The sequence below is a fragment of the Fistularia commersonii genome, chromosome 25 (assembly GCF_037954325.1).
Source record: "Fistularia commersonii isolate RoL2024-O1a breed Wild chromosome 25, RoL_Fcom_v1.0, whole genome shotgun sequence".
NCBI classification, from domain to species: domain Eukaryota; kingdom Metazoa; phylum Chordata; class Actinopteri; order Syngnathiformes; family Fistulariidae; genus Fistularia; species Fistularia commersonii.
The window spans coordinates 10,934,757-10,952,991 of record NC_141308.1 but is presented as its reverse complement, the minus strand read 5'-3'; the positions used below and the strand labels follow the sequence as shown (position 1 = coordinate 10,952,991).

At 39.5% G+C, this 18,235-nt stretch overlaps 3 protein-coding genes across 4 annotated transcripts; 1 reads left to right on the top strand and 2 right to left on the bottom strand.

Moving 5' to 3' along the window:
• The first annotated feature begins 587 nt into the window (after positions 1 to 587).
• LOC147219259 (uncharacterized) lies at positions 588 to 1,602 on the top strand. The gene is made up of 3 exons (XM_086172081.1): positions 588 to 634; positions 813 to 1,050; positions 1,300 to 1,602. The coding sequence occupies exons 1-3, from the start codon at positions 592 to 594 to the stop codon at positions 1,457 to 1,459; spliced, it is 441 nt and encodes a 146-aa protein (XP_086028207.1). The 5' UTR covers positions 588 to 591; the 3' UTR covers positions 1,460 to 1,602.
• Positions 1,603 to 1,772: 170 nt separating this feature from the next.
• Positions 1,773 to 10,143, bottom strand: LOC147219258 (protein lifeguard 3-like). The gene is made up of 12 exons (XM_086172080.1): positions 9,946 to 10,143; positions 5,869 to 6,168; positions 5,125 to 5,192; positions 4,949 to 5,013; positions 4,822 to 4,875; positions 4,693 to 4,743; positions 4,572 to 4,611; positions 3,716 to 3,753; positions 3,525 to 3,612; positions 3,350 to 3,445; positions 3,209 to 3,262; positions 1,773 to 3,105 (listed from the first exon to the last, which is right to left on the bottom strand). Exons 2-12 carry the CDS (start codon positions 6,161 to 6,163, stop codon positions 2,956 to 2,958), a joined length of 999 nt encoding a protein of 332 aa, XP_086028206.1. The 5' UTR covers positions 6,164 to 6,168; positions 9,946 to 10,143; the 3' UTR covers positions 1,773 to 2,955.
• Positions 10,144 to 10,618: 475 nt separating this feature from the next.
• On the bottom strand, positions 10,619 to 17,599 carry casp8 (caspase 8, apoptosis-related cysteine peptidase). Of its 2 annotated transcripts, none has more exons than XM_086172078.1 (12): positions 17,458 to 17,599; positions 16,842 to 16,976; positions 14,022 to 14,197; positions 13,787 to 13,886; positions 13,013 to 13,130; positions 12,730 to 12,794; positions 12,589 to 12,649; positions 12,433 to 12,482; positions 12,234 to 12,345; positions 12,014 to 12,141; positions 11,546 to 11,925; positions 10,619 to 10,936 (listed from the first exon to the last, which is right to left on the bottom strand). In XM_086172078.1, the coding sequence occupies exons 2-12, from the start codon at positions 16,947 to 16,949 to the stop codon at positions 10,765 to 10,767; spliced, it is 1,470 nt and encodes a 489-aa protein (XP_086028204.1). In that variant the 5' UTR covers positions 16,950 to 16,976; positions 17,458 to 17,599; the 3' UTR covers positions 10,619 to 10,764. The 2 variants fall into 2 exon arrangements, with proteins under 2 accessions (XP_086028204.1, XP_086028205.1); XM_086172079.1 differs by having other exon boundaries at positions 16,842 to 16,971; positions 17,458 to 17,595.
• Positions 17,600 to 18,235: the final 636 nt, after the last annotated feature.

The window sequence follows — 18,235 nt, the reverse complement described above, 5'->3', positions numbered from 1 at the left end:
TTACATATAAATCACTCTCCAGTCAGAAGAACATGCAGGGGTTCTAGCTTTCTAAGCTGATTCACTGCAGTGTATGCTAATGAGCCAAGGTCCCTGGTAAGGAACCAACAATAAGAACCAATTCGTAATATGTAATCTAGAAATTAGCCCTTTGGTAATCCTGTTTTCACAAGAAATACGCTTCACATTTCCAAGATGACTGAATTTTAACAGCTGAAAATAGCCCCTGACATTCTAGGTTTTTACTGTCCAACTGAATATGTAAAACTTGTAAAACTGATCAACCAACACCTTTTCAAATATATTATCTATTTAAATGCAAAATTGGAAAGTTCATTTTATTTTTTACATTCATTAGTTGTTTTTATAGCCCACAAAACGTAAATGATAAATTAAGAGAACTAATTTCAGGATAGACTAGGACGCATTTTACTATGGTTGAAATCCAAATAATAAAAGTATTGTACACTTTTCAAGTAGAACTGGGAAGTTATTTGGGTGAAGCGGTAATTCCATAAGTGTCCACTGGGTGGCAGCACTTACAACTTTGAATGCCTCCACTGCGCATGCTCGTCTGATTATTCAACAAACATGGCGGCGCCCTGCTTGAGAGCAACCGGGAAGGCGTTTAAAGGTAAAATGTCAGTGTTGACGCTACTCTGAGTCTAGATGTTGGAATTAAAACCGGTGCATGTTGATTGTATTATCACTTTGGGAGCAACGATAATGTGACTTTTACGGTAGCCGTCTGTGCACTTTAACCCCGTCTCTGAGGAGTAACAAGTCTTCCGGGTTGTACGATTCCCTACCAGATGTGCTCCTTGTGACCGGTCGGTGGCTCCAGGGCTGTCCCGGCCGGCCGCAGGCCTTTCCCGGCCGGCCGCTCAACGTTTCCCCGACGGCCTCCCTGTGCACCTCCAGGCCGGAGCCACAGAGGAGCCCCCAGCCTCACATTAGGGGGGCCGTGGAAGAGGAGGAGGAGGACGAGGGTCCTGAGTACATCCCACGGAGAAAGGCGAAGAATCCCATGATGAAGATCGGATATGCCTGGTGCTTCCCATCTATCTGTCCCGTCGTTAGCATAACAGTTTGACAAAGTTAATGCAAATATTCCCCTTTTCAGTTGTGTGATACGCTCATTTTAAACTTACCTGGCAGGCTGTTCACCCTGTCTCACACCTTTTTTTTTCTTCCAATATTCAGCTTTAAAATGACTTATTTCCTTCACAGTTTTAACATTGTACATTTACAATAAGAGAATTATGGAGTAAACGACACTCTTGTCTTTGTTGCTTTCAGGATGATCGGCCTTCCTGCAGGTATCATCGGGTTCGTCCTGGCAAAGAGACAAGTGGACAAGAACCGACTCAAGCAGCTGAAGATCCGGCAGAGGATGCGAAAGTCAAACGAGGGAGAGTATGACAGGAGCCGCTACAAACAGTCAGAAAATGTTGACTAGTAACGGTCAATGCTGGAAGAGCTACTACAGAGTTTGCAGCGATGGACACGTTGACTCTTGAGCTGCAGCTTCACAAGGTTTCTAGAAGGACATGTCAAGTGACTGAGCTTGAGACCCGACCTGGAGTATCTTCTGTGCGATGTGAAGGAACACAAAGCTGATAATGATTCATTTTTGCTTGTGAACTGCTGGATGATATTGATGTCTGAATCTTGAAAAATGTACTGAATATTTATTAGCATGAACTGCTTATGTACCATGAATATAAAGGAAATTTGAAAATGTTATAAAAAAAAAAAGAAGAATGTTCTTGTTGCATTTAAATCAAAAGAACTCTTTATTTGATATGAAATAAACACTTTATATTAAGAATATTTACAAAAATCTTTACCCCAAACTGACCATCTGTCAAGTGATTGACATCATTGTCGAGGGAAAACGGCAAAGATATAGAGCAACGGCTGGATGTTTTCTGTTTGTAGCTTGGCACCGATTATGACCTTAACACAAGAGTATATGACCAGGCACATGTGAAATGACATTTTTAAAAGCATATTGAGTTATCCTGTACCTCGGTGTGTAAAAATCAGTCACTATGAAGGCACTGTGTGATAAAAGAGTGAGATAAATCTTGCCATATTTGTATTTTAAAAAAAGCCCCACTAAGCTGCCAGTGGGCTTTGTTTGGGGAGAATCTGACGTTCCCTGCCGACAGCTCGTCTATATATCAGGACGTCTACATGCAGATACACAAATACAATATTCCTTCTCTAACATCCAGCAAGACTGACTACAATGTTCCTTAGCCTCTATGTTTATACTGTGGTAAATATTTGCAGCTATTAAGAAAGTGCAATTCTGTGCATCCCAAGTAACAGCATGTCCGGTTCCCCCTCCTCATTGATGCTGATTCCTTTGACGATTAATGAATAATAAACCAATACACGGGCCCAATCCCAAAGGAAATGTGTTAGCAGAATAATGTACGCAAGTGTTAGTGTATATAAAATTATAGGATCAAATGTTTTGTAAAACGTGACCAGAAAATTTGTACTTTGTTGGAAATAAGCCAAGATTTTGTAGGAAAACTTAACTTTTTAAATGACAGGTAACCTCAAAATGATCTGATTGCTAGAAACACTGCCTCAAAGCTTTGACAAAGATGTTGTGGAAAATGGCATCTAATGTGAAACTAAATATAAATCTAGAAAAATAAATCCTTTAAAAATGGAGAAGTATAGCAATGATTTTGTAATACAAACTGGATCTACAAATGCCAACGACACTGCGACTGCTATGAAATCATTGCATTACTTCTCGCCCAAATTGGAGGAATTTTGTCAGAACCCAGGAAATTACATTCATGATAACAAAAGCATCAGATTCAGCCCTTAAGGATTTTTTCGGTTTCAACCTGAAAAAAAAAAGCTTAAAGAAGGCCTGGAATGGTTCTACGGCACGTTGGTACCCTGCTGCTGAGCTGCATCCGTGTGGGTTTATTTGGACGATGAGCCAATAATCTGCAGCAGGAGGAGGAAGATCTGGATGATATCGACGTAGATGGTGAGAGCACCAAACACGTACTCCTCAGGACTGATGGAGTACTTCCTGTTACCAATTAGCAACTGTGTGTGGTATGCCAAGAACTACAAAAAGATAAATAAATGTCATGATTATACCAACACGCATGTCCAGCAGTGCCGCAATTATCCTTCATTATACTTGCTGATATTTGTGAAAAATACTCACCAGTGTGAAAACTATGGCTCCAAAACCTGCATACAGCATGTGAAGCCAGTAAATCTGCAAAAAAAAAGTCAGTGTCATTACATGACACATCAACAGAAACATCGAGCAGTTAGGTATTTTGCAAAGGTTTCTTTAACTCACATAAGTAAAAGCCAGAACAATATATGTAATGATGCCTGCCACAAATACTACAATGCCGAGGACACAGAACAGACCCTGGCACTTCGTGAAGTCGACCTAGAGAGAGACAGAGAGATATGTGAACCTTTGGAATTGGTAAACTAGCGCAAACACACACAAACTCAGACACTTTTACCTTCGTCTGGAAGCAGAAAACGGTGACGGCGATGCAGACGACAGCGGTGATACCCAAAGCTAGAAACACAGCTTCGGTCTCATGGAAACTAAATACAGTAGCCAAGTGTTAATGTGAGGAGGAATTAAGAGACACCTTGCATCAGGTAACCTGGTTTGCATAATATTCATTATTTTTCTTCCCATTTTTACCTGGAAATAGTTCCAGCCATGTACGACAGCGCCAGGGTCTGTGCAAGACAAGCATAACTTACGATTAAGGATTTTACGAAAAACAAAAATGGAAGACGAAAGACTGTGGTGTTTCTGATACACGATCACCCTGCGAGAGTGATCTGGTAGAACTATCAGTAAAGGATTAAACAAAAATGTGATTTTAGATTCAAGAAAGGGGGAGACAGTCTCTTCTAAAAGTAAAACAGAAAAACAGTAACAATAATGTCAACCAACAGCAGTGTGAATATTGACCCAAATCAATGTAAGTCAGGTAGGAAAATATATCAGTCTGGGTCAGAAAGAGTATGTAGTCCCCTTTTAAATTTTGTTTCACATTGCATTCTTGATCTGTAATTTTACCTCCTATATGCATTTATTGTCAACTAAAAACAAGAAAAACTCTCTCAATTCTTTTAATCTTATCATAAGCTTCCTACAGCCAACAGATCATTATTATAGTCACATAATAGGAAAAAAAGGGAGCTACTTTCCCATAAATCACATCTGAAATAGAAAAATAAAATTTAAAAACCAGGAACTAACCAAAAGAAAAAAGTCAAAATGACCTAAACTCCCCACAATAATTCATATTCATATGAAAATTGAGATATATTGAGGAAATTTGAAGCACAATCATTTCTGTAAGTTCCAAAGGAATAAACAGCCAATTACAACTGTAGGTTAGAGAAGCACCAAAAAAATATTGTGGCCGCAGCAAAAGCAGGATGTGTGTAAGACGTGGTGACTGGCATCACTGATGTTTAAACGCTTCCAGTAAAGCTCTGGTAATTCTTTCCTCAATTTGCAGTCACATGCACGCAATCACACTTACAAAAATGAGCAGCAGAATGAGGTTGCATGGGAACTTCCTCCTGTGGAGAGGAAGAAATGAGGCTTGTCAGCGCAGGTTGATCTGGCAGTCATTGGTCGTAAAACTGAGCCATCACACTTACCGGGGGCCCTTGCAGCAAACCAGGACAAGGTGGATGATGGCATACAAAGCGCTGAAAAGAACAGGACTTGTAACAGGTCTTCTAATATTCTACATTATATTGCTAATAATATCACAGAGCAATACTCACTATGAAGCCCAATACAGGGCTTGATTTTCCTGCACAAACCTTTTAACAGGGGTTCTGCAAGTAAAACACAAAGACGGTCATGCAATGACTCCCGCAGACTCGTAGAACAAAAGCTTGATATACTCACACAAACACAAATACAGCCACGATGCCTGCGGTGATGGAGAGCTGGGCGGCCAAAATCAGATACACCTGAAACACACAGACAATAGGACCTTAGAACAAATACAATAAACCTTCAAATAAACCAAAAAACCTTCTGCGGCATGGCCTGAGTAAAATACAGACGGCTGGTGTTTCTACCTTTCGGATGAAGGCGTGACGGATGCTCACGTCGTCCCAGCCGCTGCCGCTTGCAGCAAACTCTTCATCTGCAGGAGAGACCAGCGCTGAACACCAGAGCACCAAGGATGTAGGCGACAAGAACAACTGTGCATCCAACAGCCATTAGAAGTGAACAAGGGGAGCTTAAACAACCAGTCAGATGACAACTCTCAATTCTGTCCTAATGACCAGCTTTCATTAGCGAGATTGTTTAAAGAGAAAATCGACAAACACTCATGAGATCTTCCACCAGAAAAGCCGCTGCTGAGAACATTTCTGTTCAAATCACGTTTCCAGAAGGCTCAAAATGTTGCAGCTTTAGGAGAATTTTACTACCGCAGCAAGGACGTGTGGAAGTATTTACGCTTCTTGTTTGATACTTCCTCGATTTGTAAGATAAATAGCGGGGAAGGCTGGGATTCCTTGCTCCTACAAAGATTCTGCAGTGTTTGTGATCCAGAACTCTAACCCTGACCTTGGAACAGCTTGGCAGGTGAATAAATAACTCTGCATTTTGATTTGGAGGGGGATTCCTTTAAGAGAAAACTTGAAATGTTTGGAACATATAAGAAAGAAGCATGGCATAAGAAAAATAGCACAGAAAAAATATATATTACAAAGGAATCACATGCAATTTGAGTATTACAAAAAAACCCTCCTATTTCCCTTGCTACATATTTTGCATTTGTAGGATTTAAAGAGCCAAATCATGCTATGTCTTACCAGAGTTCATGACTCCTGATGGGATGGTGGGTGGGATGAGAGGGGGCATGGGAGGGGGGCTGGGGTAATAGGCACCTGGGTTTCCAGCGGGATAGGGGCCCGGAGGATAGCCCATTGGCTGGCTCGCATTCAGATGGCTGTTCGGACCAGGGGGGTAGGGAGCAGACGGGTAGCCTGGTTGGGGTCCAGCGGCGGGGAAGCCGTACGCAGGGGGAGCGGGGTAGTTCCCGCCCTGCGGTGTGTAGGTGGGGGCGTAGAGTTCTTCATACCCTGGGGGGTAATCTGACTTGGACATGTTGCCTGTGAAGACAAAAAAGATTAAGCCTGATTGGATTGGATACACAAGTTGACAGCGGAGAAAAAAAACAGCACCATAATACAAAAATGTTTTATTTTTCCCGAGCCTCGTTTCCTTGTCTAGTGCTTGTAGACTTGGACCTGTAAGCACTAATCATCTACCTAGGCTCGGGGGAGAGGTTTGGCTTAGGTGTCTCACTAAAGTAATACAGACTGGTAAAAATGAGGTGGACAGTTAACGCATTTATTTACTAAACGCGCAGGAAAAAGAAGAACTCTTCAAGGTATTAACAAAAATAATTCAATCCTTATACAAAAAAATAAATTCCAAACAGTATTCCCCTCCAAAATTGTGTATTACTCAATGACTGAGTAGAACCAGTGGGAGTACTCTTATTTGGTGTCTTATCTGTTGTCGAAGTGATCAAATATCACGTTCCTCTAAGAAAACCACACGGTCGTCCACACCGCTTTCTTGACTATTATCAGTCTTCACTTGGCTGGATCAGAATCTATCACTCACTATAAAACCAATCGGAGTTCTCAAAACAAAACACCTCGATGTCTCGACAGCTTTCTTGCATCAACCATCGTTTTGGGTATAAAGGTGACTTAAAAGACTAAGTGGATGGAAAATAATCAGTTTTATATTATTCTTTAACTTTTTTCAATTCAACAGCAGGGAGCTCATTAACCCACGTTCAAAGCGAAGGCTAAAGAGGACAAAAAAAAAGAACCTAGTTGATCACTATTCTCTGGGCAGCGTAGTGCGGCATTTATGTAATCCTTATATTACTACTTTACTAGTCCTTAATTCATAGGGGTTACACTTGTTTCTAACCACATGGTTTCCTGACTTTTTGTTTTTGTGAGTTTTATGAGTAAAACCAATCTTGAATTTCTTTGACAGAATTTCACATTTGATTTTACAGTGTGAAGTCCTGCTATTAGTTTAAGTGCTGTCATGCTAATTTTTGTATCCATATCGGGTCGTTTTTGGGTCATTTCAAGTCATTTCCTGCACATTGGGAGATAATTTCTTAGATGGTTTCACAGTCTATTGTTATACTTATATCTGTAGCTAATTTTTAATTTGGTGACATTTGTTTGTTTTGGGATATAATGGAATATAAAACGTTTATTGTTGTTTATTGCAAAGTCACGTATTCCCTGTATACTCATGTGATTAATTTGTTTTCAAAAGCAATTACATGAGTTAGGTGAGTGGAAAAAATAAAAATCAAGTTTACCAAAAACAAAAACACAATAACATACTTTTAGTAGACATATATATCTATATAGATATATATACAAATATATATCTATATAGATATATATATATCATATAAACATAGATATACACACACACAATATTGAAACATTTTAAAAGTTATGGTGAATTAAAATGGCTGCAACGCAAGCTAAAAAAAAACATGGTTGACTGAGTTCTGCAACTTCAAGACATGTTTTTAATTATTTAAAAAAAAAAAAAAGAGCCTCACAGACTTTAAAGGGGTAAAGGAATTTAAAAGCTGGCCAACAGCAGTTTACCGTTGCAGCACCAAGCAACAGCACAGAAAACACCAAACGGAAAAATCAGCTCCACCCCATCTGCAGCCAGACATAGGGTAGATAGGGTGGAGCTTGTCGTGATGACGGTTTCGTCTTCACCCCAAAATGAGTCATTGTTTAATTCTGACTCTGGGCTCGGCAGCACAGAAGGGGTGTTTACTTCGGTGAGGCCTCCCTCGTCAAGCCTGTCAGTCTTTTGTTGACCTGACTTTATGGAGGGGCCGGACTTCAGTGCATGACGAGTGGTGGGTCACGTTTGTTTGACATTACGCTGTGGAAAAACTGCAACAAGTTTGACGAAAGCTGTCTGATTTCTGCCCAATCACCCAAATTAGCCTGATCAATAACCATAGGAAGTTTGTCCTTGTTGTTGCTGTTGGTGACTTTCACAACTTCCTGTTTCCCCTGGACACAGGTAGTTTCCAACTAAGAGATCAATTGACTTGATGTCACCTGATAAAGATCAGCTTAAGGTGTTACAACCCTTGATATCAATAGTAATTATTGTTTGTTGTTGTAATAAGCAAAATCCAGAATTCTGTAAACCAGTGGTTACAGTCGCTCCACACAACATAACACCTTTAAGGTGCAGTAATTGCGAGATGATAATCTGGGTGTGGGAAATACCGATCAACATTATTTAGGCTGTCCTCCAGAGATTTTACATGCAGGCCCTTCTGAGTGCGAAGATAATGAAAGCATTAATAATTAGCATTATATGCAGTCCCCGAAATTACTAAGCTATCCGCATATGCAGAATTTTTAAATGTTTTCAACATTGCCATACGTTCTATCCAGTCTTATTCAATTTAAAAAAAAAAAAAAAAGTGCTTTCAAATGATTTTCTGTTCAATCGTGGCTTTTCTTTTAAGTTATCTGACATCCAAATGTGTCTCCCTTTTACTTTCGGGTATTGGATTTATCTTTCAAGGCTGGGTGTTTGTGGCAACTTTGTCTGCGGCTCAGCTGCAAACAGCTGCAGGCTAATGTTAATTTTGCGTGCTGGAAAAACACAATGTGGGACTTTAATTTCCTCTTGTTTTCAGGAAGACACAAACTGGGTAATGTGACTTATTTCACAGAAAAGAGCAAGATTAAGTTTTAATAATGGTTCCTTTGCACTTCAGTTAATTTCCCAGCCTCATAATCAAGATACTACTTTTATTCTGTTCCTCAATGCTTGATCTGTAGGGATTATAGTAAAATGATCCAGTGTATGCGTGTGTGCATGTTTGGGGTCTGACCTGAATAACAATAGCAATTTAAAACAATTTCAGATGTAAACAGTGACAGTGAGGAATTTTAAAATCCATGGGAAAGACGCAATCTCTGGCCTTGCACGTTTAAAACATCCCCGGTGGATCTGCTTCCCAGAAACAGAATCCCCGGTGATCTGACAGGTCTCTGCCCTGGTTTTCCACAAACCCAAAAACCCACCAAAAGAAGACCTGTGTTGCAAACAAAGATCTCAACAGCCCAAAACAAGAGAGACACAAGATACACCAGCACAGCAGGACAGCAGCAGGATGCAGCCTCTGAAGCCGGGGCCTTTTCAGGCACCAGGCTACTTCGATTAGCATTAGCCTGAGGTTCAGTGATTGTTTTGTGGGTTAGTCCAAGGATGAATAAAAGTCAATGCAGGGAGTGGTGGCAATGTTTGTATTGTTTTTTTCTTTCTGAGAACAAGTGTTGTAACACGGGTTATAAGAAAAAACTCTTTCCATATTTTCATAATTTAGTAGGTGTGCCCTTCGTAGGTTTTGTCGAATGACTAAACAGCTTGAAATGAACTTGTCTCCGGAGACGGAATGGAAATTAACGTAGCGGCTAGCTGGGGTCGTTCAAACGCATGGCTAGCTGTCGGTGAGATTCCGACTGAAACGGGGGAAAGTAAAGTAAAGTAAGAATAAGTCTAATAAAATGGAAAGTTGAAGGGAAATTGGGTTTGCGGCGAACACGGACACACACACACACACACTACACCTTGTAGGTGTGTGTGTCAAACAGAGGGGACCGAACCGAAGCTACACAATTAGCCTTTTCAGGAGCTGGTCCCTCGATAGGTTAGATAGACACACATACGTGTGTATATTATTTATCAATATGTACATACACACACACAAAGAATCATATACCGTGTATATACACTTATATGTTTATGTAAACGTTTTTTTATTTAAGTTTACACCTGAGAACACTGTCGCTTACCGAGCGGGAGATTCCTTGGGGTCTGACAGACGCGTTACAGTCCAGCGGGGGAAAAAAAGAAAAACGATTAAAATACAAGTACGGTAAGAGATTGCACTTCCAACTCTGTTCACATTCGAGAAAAAATGCAAAATAGTAGGGCGGCTGCCGGTGGTTGAACCCCTTGGGAGACGGAGGGTTGTCAGTGAGTGTCTCCTCGAAGGGCGGAAGAGCAGGGTGGAGCCCGGAAGACAAGCAAGGTATTCCTCATGTTGTGGGGACCGGTGTGTGTGTGTGTGTGTGTGTGTGTGTTTTTTTTTCGAGGGTGAGCGGTCGTGACGACACAAACACGATTTTCAAAGTAAATGTTAGTTCGCTTACCTGAACACAAGTCACACGGCTGTGCTCTGAAGGAAGTGCCATTTGTGTTTTTGCAGTAAAGTATCGAAGCAGTAGTAGTAATAGTATTTTTGCAAAATCCCACTTATCCTCACCTTTTTTGAGGCACATTTAACAAGATCACAGCTGAGAGGAAATGTAAACACACTGACTCAATCATCAAGTTTGTCCTTTCGAAAGGTAAACTTTTGTATTTGCGAGTTACTTTGCACTGACTGATTATTTTTGATTAATATTTTTTTGTTACATTTCACTGGATTGGCTCTAGTCCCTCAGTGACCAGCAACATATGTGGTATTTTTAGTGGATTTTTTTTTAATTGTGTGTATATAAATAATCATTCACACACACACACACAGAAATCTACTGTTCTCAGGGACATCTAAATGAGTAAATTTTAAAACATTCATTTTCAGCAGCATATTAATGATCTCCCATGCGTCATGATGACGGTCGTCTCTTGTGAATGGAGTCCTGTTTCACATATTTGAGGACCAACTTCTTGGTGAGGGTGAATTTGGGCTCGGGCATTTGCTTAAAGGACATATACGTCCCTTTGCTGACTTCCCTGTTCACACGAGTCAGCACACTGAGAACATCATCATGGTCTGGTCTGCGGAGAAGAAGGGGGACACACATTAGTAATTGTATATTATGATCAATTCAACAGTTAAAATCCCAGAAAAAATAGAACAAAATAAACTACCTTGGCCTGCATTGACATGATTTTATATATGTATATATATATTTACATACATGTGTATATATATATATATTTACATACGTATATATATATGTATATACACACACACATACATACATATGAACTCTCTGAACTCAAGATATATAAGAGATATACATATATATATATATATATATATATATATATATATATATATATATATATATATATATATATATATATATATATATATATATATATATATCTTGAGTTCAGAGACCACTGACACTCTCCTGCAGCTTCAGGGGAAGACTGTCTTAAGAGCGCCACTTCATATGAAATAAAGAGGCAACCCTGGAGAATTTCTGCTAAAAGTGGCTTGTGAACATCTTTTTGTGTCACTTTGTATGCTTTCTCCTTGGATTTGATCTGACATACGGAACATAGAGCCGTATCGTTAAGTACCAGTACATTTCTTAATCTTCTCTCGAAACCGGGATGATGACAAAGTCTCGTGTTCAAACTTTGGTAATGCATCACCTTTCAGCTGACAGTCTCAGCTGCTTACACAGCTCTTGGATGTAGATGGAGCCGGTGTTCACATTTCGAAAGGACCTGTAATCTTGCACGGTGGGCATGCCAATCAGAAAGTCTGCTTCTGCGGGGACTGTCTCAAACGAAAACCGCCCGGCGTCAGCCTCCAAGCTGTGCTCTGCTCTGATGTTCCCTTGTGAAGCTGGTAAGGACCCCCTTTGGTAACCATGTCCTTGGCATGCTTGAAAAAAGAAGAGTTTTGGTTTCCCTGCCAAGCTGGGAGCTCGTTCACTGGTGAAAGGCTGTGTTATGTCTCGTATTGATACTTCTTCTCCATCACTCCCGTATACAGTTCCAGTTTCTCCGTGGGACAGTACACATACCACCTGGGACAACACATAGATTACAATAAAAAAAAACTTTTTTTAACACAATACGTATATTTTATCAACATAATTTGTACTATTTTCTCACCAAGGCATCATCATTGCAAAAATCGCCTGCTCCCAGGGTATTTAAATTCTCTCTTATTGCCTCTGAAGTCAAGTTGTCATGTATTACAATTGTAAATCCAAAGTCTTGGAACAGTTCCTTGAGAGCGTCTACATGACAAACACAGACAAATTGAGGCATGCTGATTTTTTTTGCATCCAGTAGTTCAATGGTACGGTTTACCTTTTACAAAGATACATACTCACGTCCTGCTGAGTTCCGGCTCGTTTTTTCAACTTTCCGTCATGGAATTGCTCATTGTTGATGATGAAACATACCCCACGAGGGATATTATTTAGAGTGTAGTACTCTGTCTACGGAGAGAACATTCAAGTAAATAAACCATTATACAATCAATCGAGAAAACACTGCACAGACGTGACGCTTGGTCAAATGGGTACCTGATCAAGAGGAGAGGGGGAGACTGCATCTGGGTGAAAGGGCTCACTACCTGAGGAACAAAAGCAGTGGAATACAAGGAGCTGAAATCTTTTGGCTACATGTACTGATTACTAGGGGTTTCTTTTGGAAGTTGCTAAAGGAAAGGGCTGACCCACCATGCCGCACCTTAGATACAAGAAGAGGAGGTAGTGAGGACCGAGGGTTGATGCTGGCACTCTGTAGGGTGAGACTGCGATCAGTAAAGCAGATCATCACGACAGTAAAACACATAATAAAACACATTCACACACACACACCTCATCCATAGCCATTCTGACAGATGATCCTGGACGTGATTCCCTCTGAATCTGCAGCATTTGTTCTGCAATCAGCACAATCATGATCACAAATCTGACAGAAAATAGGCCTCAAAATAGGTAATTGAGAGTCCCTCAAGTTACAGCTGAATTATATGGTACATTAGTTTACCGCGTTACTTTACCAAAATCCAAATTTCATTGAAGAAAGTCAATAATGTTACTTTGTATCATGCAAATTGATTATACAACATTTAATTGTGTAAGCATTTCTGTGTCATACTTTTTACAGTGGCTGCCATCTGTCTATCAACATGAGTCAGAGCTTCATGCAGCACTTCCAGCTTCGTTGGTGACAGTAAATCGCTCTTTTCCATTTCAGCAAACACATCCAGTGCATTCTGAAATAATCAGAGATTTGTTTGAAAATTATTTCCTTTTCCTTCAGAGATGCCTATATTTTCAAACAATATAGATAGCGCGTGTGTATATTCATTATTATTCATTTCTCCTTATGTTCTCTCTATATCTTATCTTTCTTTCAATTTCCTGACATTGGTATGGCTTTTTCTATACTGAACATTCTTGTCAAATGCCGCTGCAGTTCCAAAACTAAAAATTCAACTCTAGGTTTGAGGTCTACGTTGTCTTACATGCCAAAGCTAATTTAAGGCGGAAAAATTGAATTAAATGGTCACCAATGCAAATCTACACATTTTTTAATTTACAAATTTACAAATGAACACGTTATATTTGCTTTTTTGTTTATTGAAATTGTATGTCCAAGCCACAATTCATTTTGTTAAAGAAAAGAAAAAGTCACCTAGACTGATGGGAACAGGAAGAGGTAGTATACCGTGCGCTTAAGGGATGGGTCAACTCCCAACTTTTTGGTTAGGAAGCACACTATCTGTTCAAACTGCTGGTTGCTGACTGATAACATTGAAAAGTATTGCCACTTCAAAAATAATGGTAGGTTTGTTAATTCAATATTTTCAAGGCGGTTTCAAACCACCTGTGTGTGTGTGTGTGTGTGTGTGTGTGACCACGTCCTCACCTCACACCTCTCTAATTGTCCTCTGTTTAGCTTTACCACAAATTTCATCCTTTTGACATTTTCATCAGTAAAGTCCTCATATAAGTGATACAGCATCACTCTGCCAAAAATGAAAAAAAGGAGTGATGAGACATCAGAAGGGATGTGAAGACAGAGTATCGAAGATGTATTTAGGAATCCAAGAATGATCATTCTGTAGTGAATCATATGCAATTTATGGTTCTGATCCTTTTACCTGTAGGGTGACAAGGTGGGACATGCATCTGTTTCCTCTGGCTGTTGATTGAAGTCATTGAGAAGTTTTACAAGATCTTTTCGATTGATCGTGTTGAGCAGGTCAGCGAGAAAGACTGTGTTCTCCAGAAGTCCTTTATCTTCCAGTATTGAGAACAGCTCTTTTGCATCCTTGACCTGTGCATGAAAGACATTTTTCGAAAGACAACTTCTCACTTAAGATAAACTTATTGATCCCCATAGGGAAAATTCTTTTGTCACAGCAGGGTAACAGCTATAGTGTCAAAAATAAATATGAATATTAATATAAATAGAGACAGAAGTCAGAAGATAGCAAAGACATCCATAGATAAATAGACAGCAGGGAGAACAACAACAGCAACAACATCAGAGATAAGAATGGACAACAAAATGGAACAGCGAGGGTGAAAAATAGAAAAACTAAACAAAGGACCGTCTAAAGAAAGTGTCAAACTAATTTTGGTCTGGGGCTACATACGGCCTAATTGGATGTCAAGGGGGCACCTAGAATTTAACACTACGACCACATTTTTCCTTTGTTTTAGTGTAAAGGAGGTAAACAGGTAAATGATAAAAATCTTTATATGTAATGAACTTTTCCTCCAAAAAATACATGACAAATTAATATTTAAAATAAAAAAGATGAAATTAAATCCTAAAAATATTGTGGAGTTAAAAGAGAAAATCTTGTCACTGTTGGAAAATGTGCCACTAGAATTTATTAAAAAATTGATTGGTATAATGTATAAAAGGAGGTATAATGTTTACAAGGCTAACGGTGGCTATTCTGGTTATTAAATCAATCTTTTTAATTTTGCCAATTTTTTTGCTATCGTTTTTGTGTTTTTTATAGGAATAAGTAAAGAAAAGATCATTTTAAAAATGTCACTAGGTGTTTTTTCGGCAAAATTTTTTTTGTTTTCAAATTTTGAAGCAAAAAATACATTGTAAATTACTTTTTCCATTTTTTCCTTGCCTGTTTTTTTTTTTTAAACCCACTGTATAAAACCCCCAGATGCATGTGAGAACACAAAGATTTGATTACAGGCAAGGGGCCACAAAATATTGTTTCGCGGGCCGAAATTGGCCCCCTGAACGTGGGTCTGAGACCCCTGGTCTAAAGCATTCAAAAAATAAACAAACAAGGTACAATAGCTGGGAATGGACGAAACTGTGCAGGCATCTGAAAGTTGCCTTTTGCCACATCCGCCAGTTGCAAGTAATTTAAAGAGTTCAAAATGACCAAAAATCTATTTCATCAGCCAAAGAGCCTTATTAATGGAACAACAGCAAAAAGTTATTTCCCAGTTTTAGTTTCTTCACTCCTCTTTCAGAGCTTTTGAAACACTTAAAAGTAATTTTAGAAAGACAGGCATTCCTGGCATATGAAACATTTTTTTCATTGTATTCTTTTAAATCAGTGTAATAAAGACTGCCTGAATCTGAATTGACAAAAAAGGTATTTGTAAACTAAACTCGAAGTGCACTGATGATGCCAATACAAAAATCAAGCTATATAATCAACAGAAATAATATTAACAGTTTCAAGGTTCGTCACAGCAAGGAGAAGAATGAAGGTTAGTCACAACAAGACAGAATATATGTGGGTGAATGAGAGGAACCCGGGTAGAATGGTGAGTCTTCAGAGAGTGGAGATCAAGAAGTTTGAGGATTTGATGTACTTGGGGTTAACAGTCCAGAGCAGTGGAGTGTGGAAAAGAGGTCAAGAGATGGGTTCAAGCAGGTTGGAATGGGTGGAGAAAATTGTCAGGAGTACTATGCTATCAGAATGAAAGGAAAGCTGTACGAGACAGTGGTGAGAGCAGCGATGCTGTATGAGATGAAGAGAGATGAAGATGCGAGAGTTCCCCTTAGGAGTGACCAGGATGGATAGGATCAGGAACGAGTCTATCAGAGGAACAGCACATGTTAGATGTTTTGAAGAGAACATCAGAGAAGCCAGACTAAGATGGTTGGATCATGTACAGAGGAGGGATAGTGAATATATTGGTAGACGGATGTTGCAATTGGAGGTGTCAGGCAGGAGGTCTCGAGGAAGACCAAAGACAAGATTTATGGATGTAGCGAGAGAGGATATGAAGGTAGTTGGTGTGAGAGAGGATGACACAGAGAATAGGTTTGGATGGAGAAGGCTGATTCACTATGGCGACCCCTGAAGGGAAAAGCCGAAAGGAGAAGTCCACTCATGTAAAATGACAGGAGAAAAGGTTTGGAGGAGCAACAAGCAGCAACACTACTCAATTCTATTTTAAGATGCTTAGGTGTATATTTTGCATTGAGACATCAGGTAGAAAAATACATTTAACGCAGATGTATCTTGACCAGCATCTACGTTCGAATTGAGAATTAAAGCATTTCATTCATTAGAAAAATCTCCTAAAAACACGGAGGGTCAATTTTAGACAAAGAGACACACTACTTGGAACTCTGCCTTACTACAAATATGTATCAAACACACACAAAGCCTCAGAAAATTTAATCACCACTCACTTTTGCCATCCCTATCCTATGAGGATGTCAGTAATGCCAAGTGAGGGTCACCTTGATTATACAGACACGGTAACATATGATGGTTTTTTTTGTTACTGATATGCCTGACTCTGACTTTATAAGCTTTGGTGGTTATATTTGCAAACTCCCCATTAAAAGTGAACACGCCTAGAAGCCTCTTGGATGACAGGTGAAACATCTTCAAGGATAGAAAAGAAGAATATTCTGACAAGAATGTATAAGCTTTTTCACATTATATAATTTGAACGTCCAGGTAAGTTCGACTTACCCTCTCAAGTTGTTTCCTTTTGATAATATCAGTACACAGGAAGCGGAGCTCCGCCACCTCTTTGGAACCGAGGTCCTCGTCGATACGCAGAAGCTGCTTTCTGTCCATCCGGGTCCTTTGCTCGTCACCGCTGACCTCGACATACGAGTTCAAGACAGGGGAGTCACTTTGGAGGTTCAGGAAATCCCAACTAACTCCCGATGGTGACGACTTTGCAAAGTAATGACGCATCTGATATTGTAGCTTTTAATTAAACTTTTAGAGGTTTCCTATCGTTAAAACCATGATAAGAGGCAGAAATACAACCGAGGAAAACATTTAAAGTTAAGAAAAAACGCCCAGCCGTCCGGTTAGGGTGAACGCTTCAGAACGTGAAATAACGTCGTAATCCCAGTATTTCATTATAGGAAACAAACTTGACATATTTGTTGCGGCATTACACCTCAAAGAAAAAAACACCGGCGTTATATTGTTTAGGACGAGGTTTGCTTCATGTTGACCGAAACGGAATGTACAATCTCATAAACCGCCCGTCAAAAAGCTAAAATAATTTAGCTAGTTTGGCCTAAGACGCTGTTTCTGCTAAAAATGTACCAACTTCTTCAACTAAACTTACCTTGAACTGTCCGGTTACCCGCAGCCACCGAATCCCGCGTACCGATCGATAACACACAACAAAATGTTTGTTTTTTTAAATAAAAAAAAAACAACTTCCTTCTCTTAGAGGAAAGGGTGGCAAAGCCTTTACTTTCTGTTTAAGTCGATTTTCGGAAAAAACGACAGGAAAACACACACAAACCTTTCAAAATAAAAGCCCGTATCGTGTGATACTACATCCGCTAATTTTGTCTAGCCTGACGTCAAATAAAGTTAGAATACTATACTAAACATACCTATTTACATCTTTTTTTTTTTATCTCCCAAGAGGAGTTTGTTGCGTGTGTACCGTTGGGTGTTTTTATAACTAGCCAAGACAATGCAGTTCTAGCCTTTGCAGCGACATGAAGTTTTAGTTATTGCCTTAGTTGAATTACTTGACTATGCTTAACTTTTATTTTGAAAAAATGTTTTCACTCTATCCAGTGACGTTTAAGAGAAAAGCAAGGTACTTAATCAATCCAGCGAAGAAGCTGACTTTCCAAAGGTCAAGCATTTCATATTCCCTAAGTATTAATTCATGAATCATTGGCAGTGAATGTTTTCGGTGTGTTTGAGAGGCGCAAAGCGAACATGTTTTTGAGTGTTTTTTGGGTGTAGCTGTGCTGTAAAAGTTATTGTTCGATCAGACGCTACAATGTATACACTTTGTTGAGCAAGTTCCCCTGCATCCAAGTTAGGAAATGAAGACCAAGATTAGATTATTGCTCACATAAGACTCAGAGGAATGAAAATAT